This window comes from Pan paniscus, chromosome 1 (assembly GCF_029289425.2).
Source record: "Pan paniscus chromosome 1, NHGRI_mPanPan1-v2.0_pri, whole genome shotgun sequence".
Lineage (NCBI taxonomy): Eukaryota > Metazoa > Chordata > Mammalia > Primates > Hominidae > Pan > Pan paniscus.
This window is the reverse complement of record NC_073249.2, coordinates 53010470-53031156: the sequence shown is the minus strand read 5'-3', so window position 1 is coordinate 53031156 and position 20687 is coordinate 53010470. Positions and strand designations below refer to the sequence as shown.

Below are 20687 nucleotides of genomic sequence, written 5' to 3'. Positions count from 1 at the left end.
ACTCCTACTATCATTGTATTGCAATCTCTCTCTCTCTTTAGACCTATTAATATTTACTCTCTCTCTCTCTCTCTCTCTCTCTCTATATATATATAGGTGATCTAATGTTGAGTATATATACATATACATATATATATATATATATATATATATATATGTTTACAATTCCCATGGGTATATGCTGATTTGATGCCTTTATCATTATATAATGACTTTCATTGTTTCTTTTTCTGTTTTTAGTTAAAGTCCATTTTATCTGATTTACATATTTCTGCTCCTGCTCTTCTTTTCCAACAGCATGGAATATCTCTTTCTCTCCTTTTACTTTCAGACTATGAGTCCTTAGAGGTATCATGTGTCTCTTGTAGCAAGCATAGAGTTGAGTGTTTTCTTTTTAATCCACTAACCGACTCTATGTCTTTTAATTGAATAATTCAATCCATTGACATTCAAGGTAATTATTGATAGATAAAGATTAACTATTGACATTTGGTAATTATATTCTAGTCATTTGGCAGATTTTTTTTCTTCCTTTCTTCTTCACTCTTTTGTGGTTAAATGATTTTTTTCTATCAGTGTTGTTTGACTCTTCTCTTTTTACTTGTAGTGTAATTATTATGGATTTGTGCTGTGGTTATTCTGAGGCCCACAAAATTCTTATATTTATAACAGCTTATTTTACCATGATAACAACTTGTGATTCACTTTTTAAAAGAAAAAAACAACTCTACATTTTTACTCTACCTTATCACACATTTTGAATTTTCGATGTTACAACTCACAACTTTTTAAATTGCATATTCTCTAACCAATTTTGTAGCTATTATTTTTAATTGTTTGCTATATTATAGCTTCACTTCTAAGTTCTAGGATATTCAGGGTGGTAATCTTGGCTCTCGGTGGTTGCTTTTAAGTTTCTGTAGGAGGGAGAGAGGCTGGAGAACTCCTACACTGCAGTTTTGCTGATGTTATTCTCTCCATGATTCTCTTATTTTAATGAACAGTATCTTAAACCACGGCAAGTATAGTAATGTAAAATAAAGAATAAACAGAAGAAGTCAATGAGAGAACATGTGTGGACTTGAGTTATATTTTTCCAACAAAACAGAAAATTATATATATATATATATATGAATGTATTGTACTAAAAATAAAAAATACCCCAAAACACAACTTTAAAAACATTTAAATATCAAGAATATGCTGAAACTTTTGTACTCAGTATGATCTATTGTGAGTTCTGAAAATCAGTATGCTACTCTAAACACATAAAATTACAGAGAGTGGAATGGGATCCAGACACACCGGTTTGTTTTCATACAACCTTATGTAATTAAGTTGGGTACTGGAAAGCAAAGGACAACAGAAAATTTTAGAGACATGGACCCTGAGAGTTACTCATTAATGATTCATCTGTATGTGGAAGAAACTCACCTATTTTCCAGTGTTTAATTTTAAAATTAGTGTTCTCATTTTAAGAAGAGTATGTGGGATAAGAGTATTTTGACTATTTGTGGGGGAAAAAAAAAAACCGTGCCATGCCAAACAGCAGGATTTTCACGAGATGAGTGTGCCAGATGTTTATTTTCAACTTGAAATCAACCCAGTTCCTATCTTCATTTTCTTCTGCATTGCAGAAGATCAGCCTGAAACTACAGTTTCTGAAGTTCCTTTCTCCATAGCTTGCTTCTCCCTTAGATTCCCCCATGAGATGTACTTAAAGAAGACCTGGAAGAAGAGAAAGACAAGGCATTATCTGGTAGCAGCTGCTGGTAGCAGCTGAGATCACCAACAGTAGCTTTCTTTGATTCTGGACGTTTTGCTGAGAAACATCCACTGCAGCACCATAGATAATTAGTGAGGGCATCACTAAGACTCTTGAACATCAGAATTTTCTGGAAATAGCATTTTTGACCTTTGTTCCCTCAGTTCTTCCAATAGTTGCAGAAGCCTTTCGTTCCCTTTATGGAAACTCTCTTTACTCAAAAAATGAGAAATAAAGTAAATTAATGTTTTATATTACTTTTGGATTCAGTCCATTACTGTGCCTAAATAAAATTGTACCAGTACATATCAGGCAATCAAATCCACAGATGATTGTGAAACCACGAACTGGAATTATTGAAGCATTTTGTAAAACTCTCTGAACTTTGATATTTACTAAGTGACCTTAAAGCCCCTAGCTTCATGGTAGTGCACTTAAATTCAGAACCACACGTGGTAACTAATAATGAAAGATTTCAAACCCCAAACAGTGCAACTGAAACTTTTGTATTAGCATACTACTGAGAATATCTAACATGTTGTTACTAATCAATGTCATTCTGACCTTGTGGGTTTCCTGTGCTAATGGACAAGGTAAGTTAAAAGAGACCTAAACACTCAGCTTCCCTCTTAAATGTAACTTCATGTAATATCTAGCTTTGTATGTCTATAATTATTTTATGAACCAAAGAGGATTTATTCACTATGCTAGTAGAAGTGACATATTTTGTGAGAGTATAACATAAATTAATTTTATAAAAAATTATCTCTTTAACTTAAAGAAAAAATGAATAATGTTTTATTTGTTTTCTAAGTTCTACAGTGTAAAAGGCATTTAATATTGATTATGGAGATATGTGAATATACTCATGAAACTTTAAGTGGGAAACATGTCATTAGACAGATTCTAAGCTTAAAATGTTCAGAATTTTCCTATACGTAATACAAGGGGAACATTGGGAGTGACTGATGTTTTCATAATCTTACCTATGGTGATTTTTATAGATTTATATATCAAAAAATCAAATAATACATTTTAAATTATGCAGTTTCTTATATTTCTATTATAGCTTAAGAAAGCTGCTAAAACTAATTAACATTAATATCAACTTACTATTTCAACAAAATTAGCAACATACATATATAATGAAAAAATAGAATATAAACTTACATTGGAATGACAGTAAGTTTTGATTGGCATTTCTGAGTTCACTAGCAAATGTTCAATAAGTAAATATACAGAAAATACTTTTCATAGCGTTATGTCATTGTTCACTGATTTCTCCTTGAAAGTCATATATTTTCTGTATTAATTATCTTTTTGAATGCAGGCCTTGCATATTAAAGAACTATATCATAACATTAGCAGTGGAACCACATGGGTCAAAAATCATGGACAATCAAGGGTGTGTGTCCATTAATGAAGAATACAAATTTTGTAATTATCCAAAACTTCATATTTCAGCCAATGTAATGGAGGGTAATACTGGAAATCCCATTATCAATTTATGAGACTATCTTTTCCCTCAACCACTCTTCGCAAAGCTATGCCACTTTATTTGATTCTAGGGAAAGAGCTTTAAGTTTTATAGTATTATCTATCACATGATTTGCTAGTTATATTTGTTGCGCAAAATCAAACTTGATCTGTGCCAAAATGGAAAAAAAAGGAATTTCACCAGTTATTTCCTTTTTTAACTGAACTGTTACAGGTACATTTCTTCAAATAAAGACTAAATAGATTAAAGTAGAATGCAAAGAAGAAAATACTACTATTTTGAAATGACTGGAATTAGAGAAGCATATGCACTATATTTTCTTACTTACTTTCTTAAAAGCACCATAGAAAAGAATGATGACAAATTCTTTCTTATCTGATATTCCAGTGGAAAACTTGCCTCCTCCAATGAACTCTTTGTAAGAGTAAACTTGAGCAAAATGTCTTGTAAATTTGGGTCGCACCTATATTTCTCAAAGGAGAAAGTAACTTATTTAGTGGAATAACATCTTGGTTAGAGAGAAACATCTTTGTGAATTCAGTAGCATTGGCTCAACTGCATCCCGCCAAAATTCATTTGTTAAAGTCCAAATTCCCAATACCTGAGAATGTGACTGCATTTGGAGAAGGAGTGCTTAAAGATGTAATTAAGTTAAAGGTCAATGATTCAGGTGGGTCCTACTCCAATATAACTGGTGTCCATATAAGAAGAGAAAATAAGAACACACCATATAGAGAAAGATCACGCAAGGCATAGAGAGAAAACAACCATTTACAAGGCAAAGGAGGAGGTCTCAGAAGCATCCAATCCTGTTGACAGCTCTATCTCAAACTAGTAGCCTCCAGAACTGTGAGAAAATAAATTTCTATGAAATCAGTAGTACTTTGTTATGGTAGCTCTAGCAGATGAACACCATGATATTTACACAATGTATTAAAAGAATATTAATAATTAAAAATAACTTTTTACTTTTTACTCAAGGATATATATATATATATATATATATATATATATATATATATACCCACCAACACAGATTTTAGAGGGTATTCATCAGAATTGGGTAATTATATCTTGGGTGTATTGTCCTTGCTGATTTTTGTCTTGTTGAATACTTTATGTTTACATATTATCTGTATTCATCTATATTCAGAATCTAGTAAATCAGATCAGCAAATATTTTTCATATGATTAATGAAGGATATACTTTGTGAGTTGCTTATGCTAAGAATTTTTTTTTAATGGTGGTTGATGTTTCAGTTCTGAACAATAAAATCAGCACACCAATTCTTTTGGAAGCCACGCTATTTGAAAGATAAACTTGACAGAAAATTTGTAATTGCAACCTATTATAATGTTCATTGAATTTGTATTGACCAATATTTCTTCCATCAACTCATAAGTTATTTACACTTATTTAAAAACAGGTTGTCAGGAAAATTATTTTTATTCATGAATATCCTTTCAGAATTGTATAAACTTTATATTCATCTACTAGAGTTGCCATAACAAAGTGTCAAGGGTGACAATTAGTAATGTAGAGCAGGGTTGCCTCTAAATCCCTTTTAAACTGATCATTTTCAGTACCCAATGCATTACAATTAATTGCCATTGTACTTCTTTGGGACGCTCAAATTTATTTCAAGTTTAACTAAGAAGCTGGCTTCTGTGTATATTTCACGTGTCCCCATTACACTCTGGCATAACAAAAGGTCCCAGGATTTCCTTGACTTTTCCTACTACAGACCAAGTTCGAATAATTTCCCTATGAAATTCCAGTGCCTTTTAGTGGGAGAAACGATTTTCAGAAACAAACCTAAACTATGAAAAACTCACTACAGTTTTGAAATTATCACTGACTAAGAAAAGTAATTTTTGGTCGAGCCGGGGGGCTCCTGCCTTAATCCCAGCACTTTCGGGGGCCAAGGCGCGCGGATCACTTGAGGTCAGGAGTTGGAGACCAGCCCGGCCAACATGATGGAACGCTGTCTCTACTAACAATTCAAAAAATTAGCCGGAGTGGCGGCACGCACCTGCAATCCCAGCTACTCAGGAGACTGAGGCAGGAGAATAACTTGAACCTGGGAGGCAGAGGTTGCAGTGAGCCGAGATGGTGCCACTGTACTCTAGCCTTGGTGACAGAACAAGACTGTTAAAAAAAAAAAAAAGAGAGAAGAAAGAAAAATTAAAATGATTTCCTTTAATATATGTCCCTTTCTTCCTCAGACTAAATAGCCTGCAATCTTAAGAAAATGTAAGAGTATCTCAGGAGGTTACACAGTGCAGGGAGATTTAGATTTTCCAATATGGAGGAGACACTCAGCAGAAAACTGTGCATCCATGCTTGAGGGACTGGGTCAGAGAAGCTGTCATGTGTCACCCAACAAGCCTCTGGAGCCAGTTCTGTAACTAGCAAACACTTCCCACAAAGTAAAGATGTCACTTCTCTGAACTTAGTCTTCTCATCTGCACATTAAAGCTGTTGTGCCGCTAGCCTCCTTCCCATTCTCTCTGATTTATGATGATTCAAACTTAAAGATTTTTCCTTAGTGATATTCTTAAGTTTTCCCAATAAATAGGTTGTAAATATTATTTTCTATCACTTGTTCCAGAATTATAGAAGAAACATAAATTATATGCTATTTAAATTATGGTATTGGTCAACATTCTATATGTCTACATACATATAGAATGTAAGAATATATATATATATTTGAACATTCGTGTATGCACCTATTTTTTTTATGTCAATAATATATCTCATCCGATACATGAATTCTAACTATGGTAAGAATGCATGCCATCGAATACAAACAAAATGCCACAAAACTCAAGAAAATGTTTTATTTCTGGAGATAATTGGTGCATTTCTGATTTTTTGTTAATGTTTAGAGTCATATTTCTTGTTTCTCTTTTCCAAAAAACAATTATTGGTAATGTGTGCACCCTGAACTGACAGCTTTAGCATAACTTGGTATAGTTCTAGATAAGCTCAGTTCAAATTAATGTTGATAAAACCTCCAGAATTGCTAAAGAGACCATACTACATTAGTAGAAGTAGAGAAAGTAGAATGAGGTTCTTCTCGTCCTGTTAGCTGATTTGGGATCCATTAAGGATTTTAAGTGTAGAAATAAAATGACCAGATGAAGGGTTATTAATTTATACCCAGGAAAACAGATTATAAAGATGAGAGGTCAGGATCAGGAAACTAGTTATGGTTGCTGTAATTCCACAAGAAAATGTTTGAGAGAAGGTGATATCAAAATTTATCTCTAATATGATTTATTACAGTAAAAATTATTTATACTTTTTTGTTTGTTTTTTATTGCAAGTGAAGCCTTGTGATTTTCCAGACATTAAACATGGAGGTCTATTTCATGAGAATATGCGTAGACCACACTTTCCAGTAGCTGTAGGAAAATATTACTCCTATTACTGTGATGAACGTTTTGAGACTCCTTCAGGAAGTTACTGGGATTACATTCATTGCACACAAAATGGGTGGTCGCCAGCAGTACCATGTCTCAGTAAGTAAACCTCTGAACTGCTACACATGTATAAAACTTTAAAAGATTAAAGAGAGGAGAGCACATAATTGATTACTCTTGTCTTATGTAACAGAAATAGGGCCAAGAAATGAGTTGTTCAAGCAAAATGACCAAAATAGATCTTTTCTATTATGAGTTCTTGAAAATCATATGAAAAATAAATATAGAGACTTTATGAGAATATCTATATAGTTTATACATATTTTAATTATGAAAACTAAAGAGAAGTAATATTAAATATTGACATTTCCTCTTGTACAACCTTTGTTAGTAATTTTAGTTCATACTAAGTTGTACATTATTTTTGGATGTTTATGCGATCTTATTTAAATATGGTAACAATAATTTTAATATACTTTTTGTGCAAATTTATGTTTCTCATTTACTTTATTTATTTATCATTGCTATGGTCCTTAGGAAAATGTTATTTTCCTTATTTGGAAAATGGATATAATCAAAATTATGGAAAAAAGTTTGTACAGGGTAACTCTACAGAAGTTGCCTGCCATCCTGGCTACCGTCTTCCAAAAGCACAGACCACAGTTACATGTACGGAGAAAGGCTGGTCTCCTACTCCCAGATGCATCCGTGTCAGTAAGTACACCGCTATGAGATCCCAGCATGTTCATGTCTTTCTAAGTAACACGGATGACAATCTCAGACTTGTCTATATTAACTGTGGCAAAATGTTGTTGTCAACTTGTTTTGCCAACGGACCTATTTAGTTTTACTTTTTTAATTGTGTGAATATACAAATTTCTTGATAAGTACATAGCAAAATAAATGCTCCTATTAATGGGCATTAGTCAAGAATACAGTAAAAGAATTAGAACACAATACTTGTTGGTTAAATAAAGTCATATTGAAGCGGCATCAATGTCTCGGGTAAATACCCGAGGTTCGTCATCTTGAACCAAGAAGATTAAGTACAAATGGGTATTCTGGGATCTTGTACATATTCTACTCTAGAAGGTTTCCTACAGTATTTATTCGAATATACATTTATATAAACAGTTCCTTCTTTTTTCACATGTTGCTAATGATTGGTGATGTCACATTTTAATATTTACAAGTTGAGTGGCTATAAAATGGTATAGCATTGTAATGTAAATTTGCATTTCTTTTACTACCAGCTGGATTTAGAATACATGTTCACAGTTTAATTGGTATTTAATGATTCTAAAATTTGGAAATGCAGTTTGATTTCTTTTATTTATCTTTTTGGGAGTTTTGGTCGTTATTAGTTGGAATCATCTTAATAATTCTGAATGTAAAATCTCTTTTAATTATATGTAATGCAAATGCATTCTCTTTGTGGCTAGTATTGTTCTTTCCTTTTTTTCTGCATTATGAACAAGTTGCTCATTTTACTAAATAATTGTCAATCTTTTTTCATGATGAATATTTTTTGGTTCTTTTTTTATATTTTATTATTATATTTTAAGTTTTAGGGTACATGTGCACAATGTGCAGGTTAGTTACATATGAATACATGTGCCATGCTGGTGTGCTGCACCCATTAACTCATCATTTAGCATTAGGTATATCTCCTAATACTATCCCTCCCCCCTCCCCCGACCCCACAACAGTCCCCAGAGTGTGATGTTCCCCTTCCTGTGTCCATGTGTTCTCGTTGTTCTGTTCCCACCTATGAGTGAGAACATGCGGTGTTTGGTTTTTTGTCCTTGCGATAGTTTACTGAGAATGGTGATTTCCAGTTTCATCCATGTCCCTACAAAGGACATGAACTCATCATTTTTTATGGCTGCATAGAATTCCATGGTGTATATGTGCCACATTTTCTTAATCCAGTCTATCATTGTTGGACGTTTGGGTTGGTTCCAAATCTTTGCTATTGTGAATAATGCCGCAATAAGCATACGTGTGCATGTGTCTTCATAGCAGCATAATTTATAGTCCTTTGGGTATATACCCATTAATGGGATGGCTGGATCAAATGGTATTTCTAGTTCTGGATCCCTGAGGAATTGCCACACTGTCTTACACAATGGTTGAACTAGTTTACAGTCCCTCCAATGGTGTAAAAGTGTTCCTATTTCTCCACATCCTCTCCAGCACCTGTTGTTTCCTGACTTTTTAATGATTGCCATCCTAACTGGTGTGAGATGGTATCTCATTGTGGTTTTGATTTGCATTTCTCTGATGGCCAGTGATGGTGAGCATTTTTTCATGTGTCTTTTGGCTGCATAAATGTCTTCTTTTGAGAAGCATCTGTTCATGTCCTTCGCCCACTTTTTGATGGGGTTGTTTGTTGTTTTCTTGTAAATTTGTTTGAGTTCATTGTGGATTCTGGATATTAGCCCTTTGTCAGATGAGTAGGTTGCAAAAATTTTCTCCCATTTTGTAGGTTGCCTGTTCACTCTGATGGTAGTTTCTTTTGCTGTGCAGAAGCTCTTTAGTTTAATTAGATCCCATTTGTCAATTTTGGCTTTTGTTGCCATTGCTTTTGGTGTTTTAGACATGAAGTCCTTGCCCATGCCTATGTCCTGAATGGTAATGCCTAGGTTTTCTTTTCGGGTTTTTATGGTGTTAGGTCCATCGTTTAAGTCTTTAATCCATCTTGAATTAATTTTTGTATAAGGTGGAAGGAAGGGATCCAGTTTCAGCTTTCTACATATGGCTAGCCTGTTTTCCCAGCAACATTTATTAAATAGGGAATCCTCTCCCCATTTCTTGTTTTTCTCAGGTTTGTCAAAGATCAGATAGTTGTAGATATGCGGCGTTATTTCTGAGGGCTCTGTTCTGTTCCATTGATCTATATCTCTGTTTTGGCAGCAGTACCATGCTGTTTTGGTTACTGTAGCCTTGTAGTATAGTTTGAAGTCAGGTAGTGTGATGCCTCCAGCTTTGTTCTTTTGGCTTAGGATTGACTTGGTGATGCGGGCTCTTTTTTGGTTCCATATGAACTTTAAAGTAGTTTTTTCCACTTTGGTGAAGAAAGTCATTGGTAGCTTGATGGGGATGGCATTGAATCTATAAATTACCTTGGGCAGTATGGCCATTTTCATGATATTGATTCTTCCTACCCATGAGCATGGAATGTTCTTCCATTTTTTGTATCCTCTTTTATTTCCTTGAGCAGTGGTTTGTAGTTCTCCTTGAAGAGGTCCTTCCCATCCCTTATAAGTTGGATTCCTAGGTATTTTATTCTCTTTGAAGCAATTGTGAATGGGAGTTCACTCATGATTTGGCTCTCTGTTTCTCTCTTATTGGTGTATAAGAATGCTTGTGATTTTTGTACATTGATTTTGTATCCTGAGACTTTGCTGAAGTTCCTTATCAGTTTTAGGAGATTTTGGGCTGAGATAATGGGGATTTCTAGATATACAATCATGTCATCTGCAAACAAGGACAATTTGACTTCCTCTTTTCCTAATTGAATACCCTTTATTTCTTTCTCTTGAAGGAAATCCCTGGCCAGAACTTCCAACACTATGTTGAATAGGAGTGGTGAGAGAGGGCATCCCTGTCTTGTGCTGATTTTCAAAGGAATGCTTCCAGTTTTTGCCCATTCAGTATGATATTGGCTGTGGGTTTGTCATAGATAGCTCTTATTATTTTGAGATATGTCCCATCAATATCTAATTTATTGAGAGTTTTTGGCATGAAGTGTTGTTGAATTTTGTCAAAGGCCTTTTCTGCATCTATTGAGATAATCATGTGGTTTTTGTCTTTGGTTCTGTCTATATGCTGGATTACATTTATTGATTTGCATATATTGAACTAGCCTCGCATCCCCGGGATGAAGCCCACTTGATCATGGTGGATAAGCTTTTGGATGTGCTGCTGGATTCGGTTTGCCAGTATTTTATTGAGGATTTTTGCATCAATGTTAATCAAGGATATTGGTCCAAAATTATCTTTTTTGGTTGTGTCTCTGGCCGGCTTTGGTATCAGGATGATGCTGGCCTCATAAAATGAGTTAGGGAGGATTCCCTCTTTTTCTATTGATTGGAATAGTTTCAGAAGGAATGGTACCAGTCCCTCCTTGTACCTCTGGTAGAATTCGGCTGTGAATCCATCTGGTCCTGGACTCTTTTTGGTTGGTAAGCTATTGATTATTGCCACAATTTCAGAGCCTGTTATTGGTCTATTCAGAGATTCAACTTCTTCCTGGTTTAGTCTTGGGAGGGTGCATGTGTCAAGGAATTTATCCATTTCTTCTAGGTTTTCTAGTTTATTTGCGTAGAGGTGTTTGTAGTATTCTCTGATGGTAGTTTGTATTTCTGTGGGATCGGTGGTGATATCCCCTTTATCATTTTTCATTGTGTCTATTTGATTCTTCTCTCTTTTTTTCTTTATTAGTCTTGCTAGCGGTCTATCGATTTTGTTGATCCTTTCAATAAACCAGCTCCTGGATTCATTAATTTTTTGACGGGTTTTTTGTGCCTCTATTTCCTTCAGTTCTGCTCTGATTTTAGTTATTTCTTGCCTTCTGCTAGCTTTTGAATGTGTTTGCTCTTGCTTTTCTAGTTCTTTTAATTGTGATGTTAGGGTGTCAATTTTGGATCTTTCCTGCTTTCTCTTGTGGGCATTTAGTGCTATAAATTTCCCTCTACACACTGCTTTGAATGTGTCCCATAGATTCTGGTATGTTGTGTCTTTGTTCTCGTTGGTTTCAAAGAACATCTTTATTTCTGCCTTCATTTCGTTATGTACCCAGTAGTCATTCAGGAGCAGTTTGTTCAGTTTCCATGTAGTTGAGCAGTTTTGAGTGAGTTTCTTAATCCTGAGTTCTAGTTTGATTGCACTGTGGTCTGAGAGACAGTTTGTTATAATTTCTGTTCTTTTACATTTGCTGAGGAGAGCTTTACTTCCAACTATGTGGTCAATTTTGGAATAGGTGTGGTGTGGTGCTGAAAAAAATGTATATTCTGTCGATTTGGGGTGGAGAGTTCTGTAGATGTCTATTAGGTCCGCTTGGTGCAGAGCTGAGTTCGATTCCTGGATATCCTTGACTTTCCGTCTCATTGATCTGTCTAATGTTGACAGTGGTGTGTTAAAGTCTCCCACTATTATTGTGTGGGAGTCTAAGTCTCTTTGTAGGTCACTCAGGACTTGCTTTATGAATCTGGGTGCTCCTGTATTGGGTGCATATATATCTAGGATAGTTAGCTCTTCTTGTTGAATTGATCCCTTTACCATTATGTAATGGCCTTCTTTGTTTCTTTTGATCTTTGTTGGTTTAAAGTTTGTTTCATCAGAGACTAGGATTGCAACCCCTGCCTTTTTTTGTTTTCCATTTGCTTGGTAGATCTTCCTCCATCCTTTTATTTTGAGCCTATGTGTGTCTCTGCACGTGAGATGGGTTTCCTGAATACAGCACACTGATGGGTCTTGACTCTTTATCCAATTTGCCAGTCTGTGTCTTTTAATTGGAGCATTTAGTCCATTTACATTTAAAGTTAATATTGTTATGTGTGAATTTGATCCTGTCATTATGATGTTAGCTGGTTATTTTGCTCGTTAGCTGATGCGGTTTCTTCCTAGTCTCGATGGTCTTTACATTTTGGCATGATTTTGCAGTGGCTGATACCAGTTGTTCCTTTCCATGTTTAGCGCTTCCTTCAGGAGCTCTTCTACGGCAGGCCTGGTGGTGACAAAATCTCTCAGCATTTGCTTGTCTGTAAAGCATTTTATTTCTCCTCCACTTATGAAGCTTAGTTTGGCTGGATATGAAATTCTGGGTTTAAAATTCTTTTCTTTAAGAATGTTGAATATTGGCCCCCACTCTCTTCTGGCTTGTAGAGTTTCTGCTGAGAGATCTGCTATTAGTCTGATGGGCTTTCCTTTGTGGGTAACCCGACCTTTCTCTCTGGCTGCCCTTAACATTTTTTCCTTCATTTCAACTTTGGTGAATCTGACAATTATGTGTCTTGGAGTTGCTATTCTCTAGGAGTATCTTTTTGGCGTTCTCTGTATTTCCTGAATCTGAATGTTGGCCTGCCTTGCTAGATTGGGGAAGTTCTCCTGGATAATATCCTGCAGAGTGTTTTCCAACTTGGTTCCATTCTCCGCATCACTTTCAGGTACACCAATCAGACGTATATTTGGTCTTTTCACATAGTCCCATATTTCTTGGAGGTTTTGTTCATTTCTTTTTGTTCTTTTTTCTCTAAACTTCCCTTCTCGCTTCATTTCCTTCATTTCATCTTCCATCACTGATACCCTTTCTTCCAGTTGATCACATCGGCTCCTGAGGCTTCTGTATTCTTCACGTAGTTCTCGAGCCTTGGCTTTCAGCTCCACCAGCTCCTTTAAGCACTTCTCTGTATTGGTTATTCTACTTATACATTCGTCTAAATTTTTTTCAAATTTTTAACTTCTTTGCCTTTGGTTTGAATTTCCTCCTGTAGCTCGGAGTAGTTTGATCATCTGAAGCCTTCTTCTCTCAACTCGTCAAAGTCATTCTCCGTCCAGCTTTGTTCCGTTGCTGGTGAGGAACTGCATTCCTTTGGAGGAGGAGAGGTGCTCTGCTTTTAGAGTTTCCAGTTTTTCTGCTCTGTTTTTTCCCCATCTTTGTGGTTTTATCTACTTTTGGTCTTTGATGATGGTGATGTACAGATGGGTTTTTGGTGTGGATGTCCTTTTGTTTGTTAGTTTTCCTTCTAACAGACAGGACCCTCAGCTGCAGGTCTGTTGGAGTTTGCTAGAGGTCCACTCCAGACCCTGTTTTCCTGGGTATCCACAGCAGTGGCTGCAGAACAGCGGATTTTCATGAACTGCGAATGCTGCTGTATGATGGTTCCTCTGGAAGTTTTGTCTCAGAGGAGTACCTGGCCGTGTGAGGTGTCAGTCTGCCCCTACTGGGGGGTGCCTCCCAGTTAGGCTGCTCGTGGGTCGGGGTCAGGGACCCACTTGAGGAGGCAGTCTGCCCATTCTCAGATCTCCAGCTGCGGGCTGGGAGAACCACTGCTCTCTTCAAAGCTGTCAGACAGGGACATTTAAGTCTGCAGAGGTTACTGCTGTCTTTTTGTTTGTCTGTGCCCTGCCCCCAGAGGTGGAGCCTACAGAGGCAGGCAGGCCTCCTTGAGCTGTGGTGGGCTCCACCCAGTTCGAGCTTCCCGGCTGCTTTGTTTACCTAAGCAAGCCTGGGCAATGGCGGGTGCCCCTCCCCCAGCCTCGCTGCCACCTTGCAGTTTGATCTCAGACTGCTATGCTAGCAATCAGAGAGACTCCGTGGGCATAGGACCCTCCGAGCCAGGTGCACGATATAATCTCCTGGTGTGCCGTTTCTTAAGCCCGTGGGAAAAGCGCAGTATTAGGGTGGGAGTGACCCGATTTTCCAGGTGCCGTCTGTCACCCCTTTCTTTGACTAGGAAAGGGAACTCCCTGACCCCTTGTGCCTCCCAAGTGAGGCAATGCCTTCCCCTGCTTTGGCTCACGCACGGTGCGCTGCACCCATTGTCCTGCGCCCACTGTCTGGCACTCCCTAGTGAGATGAACCCGGAACCTCAGATGGAAATGCAGAAATCACCCTTCTTCTGCGTCGCTCATGCTGGGAGCTGTAGACCGGACCTGTTCCTATTTGGCCATCTTGGCTGCCCTCTATGATATCTATTTTTATAGTTAGTGCTCTGTTGCTTTAAATTAAGGCTCATCTTCAGTTACAGCTGACTTTTACTTTTTAAGTAAAGGGGACTCTGAAAGTTGTTTGTGTGTATTGTTTGCAATTTACAAAACATTCCATTATAGAAACCGCATGATAATTATGGAATAATTGAGACGTAAGATAATGGGAATCTTCCTACAACATTATAGGAGCAACTGTCTTCAACAATAGCCTAGGCCCCTGAAAGAAAAGTCCCTTTTTCTCCTGCCATAGGCACCAACTCTATCATTAATCCACCTAATAAATATTGTTGTGTGTCAAGCACTTTGTAGATATTGAAAATAAAGCTGTTTACAATAGAAACTGAACACTGTAGTTTAGACGCTGGAGGAGATTAATAGGAAAGTAGGCAAGAATAGATCAGAAAACTCATGATTATGACAAATGCTATATTATAAATATGCATCATCTTTAACATGATTTCTTTTTCTTTCAGATAGTGAAATTGGTCCATTTACATTTGTTTTCTAATTACTAATTAGAAAAGAACATATTAAAGAACATATACATTACTAATATCTTAAAACATATACATTACTAAAATAAGTACTACCTTGTACGTATACCCATTAGTAATGTATAGAACACATACGTTACTAATATATAAAGAACAAATACATTGCTAATATATTAGAACTTATTTTTGCTATCTTGTTTGCTTTCTTTTTTCTGCTTACATTTCCACATGCCTCTCAAACACCACGTCTATATGGGTTTAAGCACCCACTTAAGATGACAACCACTTTAAATTCTTGGAGACAAAGGATTTACAAAATTACTTTCTTGCCTATGGTAGCAGTGTGTATCATATCTTTGCCTGGGAAATGGCATTTGACTTAATGAGGTTTAAGACCCCTTAATAGTACCAAAAATACTCAGGCTGTTGCAAAGTAGCCAGAAAGTCTTCCAAAATTTCATTAGGGACTTGAGAGTCTCCTAGATCTGCATTCCTCAAGGCCTGCCAGAGCTCTGTTGACAGTCTCAAGGATTCTTTGCTTTCATTTTGCCCTTCCCTGTGTTCAACATTTCCTTCAGAAATTCGTGGTTTCCTTTAAGAACACGGATGTCTAGGAAACTTCCAGTTTTGCTGTTTTCAACTCATTAACAAATGTTTCATTGTTTTGCCATATTGCCATGTTTTTACTTGTTCCCTCCTATAAAAGAACTACTCAACAAATATTTACTTTTTTCTCTACTTTTTCTATTTTAGGAACATGCTCAAAATCAGATATAGAAATTGAAAATGGATTCATTTCTGAATCTTCCTCTATTTACATTTTAAATAAAGAAATACAATATAAATGTAAACCAGGATATGCAACAGCAGATGGAAATTCTTCAGGATCAATTACATGTTTGCAAAATGGATGGTCAACACAACCAATTTGCATTAGTAAGTGATTTACATATTCCCATTCAGTTTCTGTCAACTTCGTTCCTCTCTTTGAGATGATAGTGTTTTACTTAAAATTATAGAAAACAATTTTAGGAGTAAAGAGATACAAATACTTCTAAAACCATTCAACACTCTGTGCCAAATTAAGTCTTTTGCATGTTTAGAGTAATGGCTACTTGGGAAGATGATCATTTCATCTCTTACAACTCAATCTGCCTTTACATAAAAGCAATCTTATCATGTACAGACTAGTTAGGGAGCTGCATGAGAATATCAGCAAAATATGTTAGTTGCCAATAAAAACTTTGTTGTCTTCCCTTTCTTTGTATTTCAAAATTATCAGCTGCTTGTATTGCATTCCGTGCTCACGCTCAGAAAAGTTGTACATGTCGGGGGAGAAATGAATGCTTAATTCTGAATTTCTGCTAGTGTCAGGAGAATCAGACCTTAAGAATTTGTATCAATGATGCTACTGAGGATATCCAATCAAAAAATTATCTCTACCCTATTGTTTACTACAGAGAAAACAAGTAAAGGAAAAGGGTAGGTGGGTGGGCTGAATGTTTACAAACCTCCTACCTGCCAATGGATTCTTTACATGTAAAGTTCTCTGAACATGCTCGACCTTTACTTAGTATGATAAAGAGATTGCATAATGAACAAAGGAAATCTTTCAGTGGCAAAAGTTGATTTTTTTTCTTTCCTCTTTATATATTCACAAAGAGTTTTAAAGACAAATTGCTGAATGTATTTTTAACCCAGATACTGTTGTATAATTTACATACTCCCAAATCCACTTCATTTTCAAGGGTACAATTCAACTATTTTTAGTCATGAGATAATATGGAACCTTGATACATAATACAACATGGAAGACTCTCAAAAATATTAAGCTAAGTGAGAAAAAAGATACACTTACAAAGTGATTATCTCAATGTTATCATGAGTTTTGGGGGTTATATGAATTCCTACATTTCTAGAATACTGTTTTCAATTTCTATACTTATCACGGGCTCTGTGTAAAGAAAAAGGTGTATACTTCAATTTTACTCAGCTTTGATAAATGATCCACTTTAAAACTTCTGAAATAAAAGACAGGATGCTTCATAAATTTTATAGAACTTATATCCAATTAATATAATTTTTATCTAATATATACACCCTTACTGTTAGTAAATCGTTACATAACTACATAAATGGTTACATTAACCTTTAAATTCACAAAATGTTATCGTCTTTAAAATAATATATTGTAGCATCATATTAGTAGACTTTAATAACAGCCAATGAGATTTTTCACAAATAAAAATAGGTCTGACCAAATGTTTCCAATATATTTTCACAGGATTTGAATGATAAGAAAGAATATACAGAGAGAAATATATTTAACTATTGTAATTATTATAGCACAAAAAGCACTGATTGTCAGACTGTTTTGAATAGTACTTAATTTATTAGCACACACTGATTGGTAAATTTTATCCCTACAATGGGTCTTTCTTAGTTGAGTTGTGCATCGCATGGCATAGAAAAGCAACCCTCAATTTTATTTTGTTTCAGAATTTTGTGATATGCCTGTTTTTGAGAATTCCAGAGCCAAGAGTAATGGCGTGCGGTTTAAGCTCCATGACACATTGGACTACGAATGCTACGATGGATATGAAATCAGTTATGGAAACACCACAGGTTCCATAGTGTGTGGTGAAGATGGGTGGTCCCATTTGCCAACATGTTATAGTAAGTATTTTATTCAAGTATTTTTTATTAGAATTAAATAAAATAATAGACACCTACATATGTATATGTACACATATGTGTGTACATATATGTACATATATATGTAGTCCTCCTATGAGTGTGAATTATCTTGAGACTTTAAAAAAAAAAACAAGGTTGAAAATGCAAATGTCTTCCTAAGAAATCAAATAAGATACAGTTAAGAGTATATAAAAAGCTTTATTTAGAAAGTTTCCAATAAGACTATTGATTTTTCCCCACATATAAAGTATTTTTTTTTCAGATTCTTCAGAAAAGTGTGGGCCTCCTCCACCTATTAGCAATGGGGGTACCACCTCCTTTCTACTAAAATTGTATGTGCCACAGTCAAGAGTCGAGTACCAATGCCAGTCCTACTATGAACTTCAGGGTTCTAATTATGTAACATGTAGTAATGGAGAGTGGTCGGAACCACCAAGATGCATACGTAAGTTCTTAAAATTCTAGATCCGGAGAAAATCAGAGTAATAAGTTTGATATTTGCTTTTTTATACTAGAATTTTTATGGGTTATTACCCTAGAACTGTGTTCACAAATAGCTATTCTGCTGAATATTTGCCTTTCAGATCTTAATATACAAGTGTATAAGCTTGGAAAATTCCATGTAAACAATGACCAAGTTTCTTTTTTAAAACAGGAATGTCGGCCTGGGGTGGTGGCTCACGCCTGTAGTCCCAGCACTTTGGAAGGCCGAGGCAGGCAGATCATGAGGTCAGGAGTTCGAGATCAGCCTGACCAACATGGTGAACCCTGTCTCTACAAAAAATACAAAAATTAGCCAGGCATGCTGGCATATGCCTGTAATCCCAGCTACTCAGGAGGGTGAGCCAGGAGAATCATCTGAACCCGGGAGGCAGAGGTTGCAGTGAGTGGAGATTGCGCCATTGCCCTCCAGCCTGGGTGACAGAGGGAGACTCCGTCTCCAAAAATAAAAAAAATAAAAAATAAAAAATAAATAAATAAAACAGAAGAAGAAGAAAAGAAAAAGAGAAAAAGAAAAAACCAAGAATGTTCAGAGTCTTCAATTTGTTAATGGATACAATGAGTCTTCAAGAATGACATCCATTTATTGCGCACATATGAAATATGGCATCTCAGCTTAACACCAGTAATCATTTTCACATTATTAACACTGAGATAAAGAGTTTTCAAACAGTTCTGAAAACATTGTTTCAAAAAACCACTAACTGGTAAACCCTACTTGAAAACATGAAATTTTTCCTGATAGAACACATAGCTGGTTAACACTGAGAAGTTCTTTCTCTGATTATTATTCTTACTTATATTTTATCAGTATTCCTAGCAAGAAAGAAAGAAATTAACGAAACTTCAGCCATTTCCATAACCCATTGCTTTTCCATTTTTACCTTATTCTCCTCTTCCCTTACACCAGAACCAAAATGAATACACTAAAAACCCCTCAAGCCGGTAATATAGGTATACTTCCAGAATTTTGTCCCCCAAGTACTATGAACTTGAAGCAACACAATTCAAAAAATATAAGCCACAATGATTATGGCAACAACAAGAAAACCTAAAAGAAAATTTGCCACAAGTTTCTACTAGCCTATGAGGTAGAGCCCTGGGATACCCATCAGTCCCTGCATGTCAGATAACCTATTCCTATCACAGCTCTTAAACTATAAGTTCATGAGTTTTTCAAGTGCTCAAGTTCCTAAGTACAGGATGATACAAGCAGTTCTTTTCTGTGACGTGACTCATTTCCTTTATTTTGATGCTATGCTACCTTTTACCTTTCATATTGACTGATGACGCTGATATTTTGGCTGATCTTACAATGGGCTAAACCTTAATTACTGTCCCCTACTTAAGTATCCACTTCTGTAGATGATCATGTCCAAGTTTGAGCTCCAAACTATGCAAGTGGCAAGACTGAAGAAGAAATTAGTATCCTCAAATCAAAATAGTTTACAAGTATCTTCAAACTTGATTTCATAGAAAAGTGTTAGGTTTCAGAGATAAATTCTGAGTCTCAAATTTGATTGAATGAGGAGATGGACACTCCTAAGATGGGTTTCACAGCAAAAGCATTACCTCTTCTCACAATCAAGAACAGGAAAGGATTATAATTATCTGAAGATATAAGATCAGTTCTATGATACAAGCAAGACTTTCAGTCTTCAAAACTAAGGAAGCAAAGAGCATTCAAGCACAGAATTCTAGGGAAAAAGGCAACCTTATGGAAAATATTACATATACATATGGCATATTAAAGCAATGAGGAAAACTTTCCCAGGCAGCAGGAAACTTTAGAAAGTTTTGGAAAATATGTTTGGAGAAGTATTTACAGTTCAAATAATATTTATTTTTGAATTGTAAACAGCCCCTGAATGTATTGAAGAGATCTTAAAAATTTTTGGATTTCAAAAGTGATATGTACTATGTTAAGAAATTTATTTAAGTAAGTACTTGAAAGATGTATTAAAATATGATTGGGGAAATTTCTAAAGAAATGCTAATGCTAATAAGGGCTAAACGAGAATGCAGAATACTTGAGTCAAAAGAAGAGATAGGTGAGTGAATGATATCATCAAAAATGAAAAGCTTGCTATGTAAGAACTGACACTTTTATCATGTAAGAATTAGGCTTAATACCTAGGGTATGGGTTGATAGGTACAGCAAACCACCATGGCACACATTTACCTATGGAACAAACCTGCACATCCTGCACATGTACCCTGGAACTTAAAAAAAAATTATAAATTTTTTTACAAAAGAATTTTATAAAAGAAAACCCATATGTGGAAGTAACATTATCTTACTGATTTTACAGATGAAGGCATAGTGAGATAGAGTAATTTGTCCATAATCATGTAGGGATTCATATTTACTCTGTGTGCTTATCCTTGCCTCTCTTTAAAATAGAAAATGAAGATGACAGGGATAGATGATGGTGATAGAGAGAGAGATAACTGATAGATATTGAGGTATATGTATGTATGTATGTATGTATGTATATATAGTTTCATTTTAATAGATGACTATTAGAAAGATTATACCTTTCTACAGTTCTGTTTCTACATTGTGGGCATAAGAGAAAAATACAAA

The 20687-nt window shown here is 35.6% G+C and overlaps 1 protein-coding gene across 7 annotated transcripts in view; it reads left to right on the top strand.

Annotated features, from left to right (window-relative positions):
• Positions 1-2300: 2300 nt before the first annotated feature.
• LOC134729382 (complement factor H-related protein 3) overlaps positions 2301-20687 on the top strand; it is a 187088-nt gene continuing 168701 nt past the window's right edge. For 2 of the 7 annotated variants that reach the window (XM_063598095.1, XM_063598136.1), the window contains exons 1-6: positions 2301-2358; positions 4307-4309; positions 6597-6791; positions 15656-15838; positions 17402-17578; positions 17862-18044. In XM_063598095.1, the coding sequence (XP_063454165.1) occupies positions 2301-2358; positions 4307-4309; positions 6597-6791; positions 15656-15838; positions 17402-17578; positions 17862-18044 (799 nt within the window). Of the gene's footprint in view, positions 2359-4306; positions 4310-6596; positions 6792-7229; positions 7407-15655; positions 15839-17401; positions 17579-17861; positions 18045-20687 lie in introns of all 7 variants that reach the window. The other 5 variants (XM_063598089.1, XM_063598112.1, XM_063598167.1 and 2 more) reach the window with 5 other exon arrangements.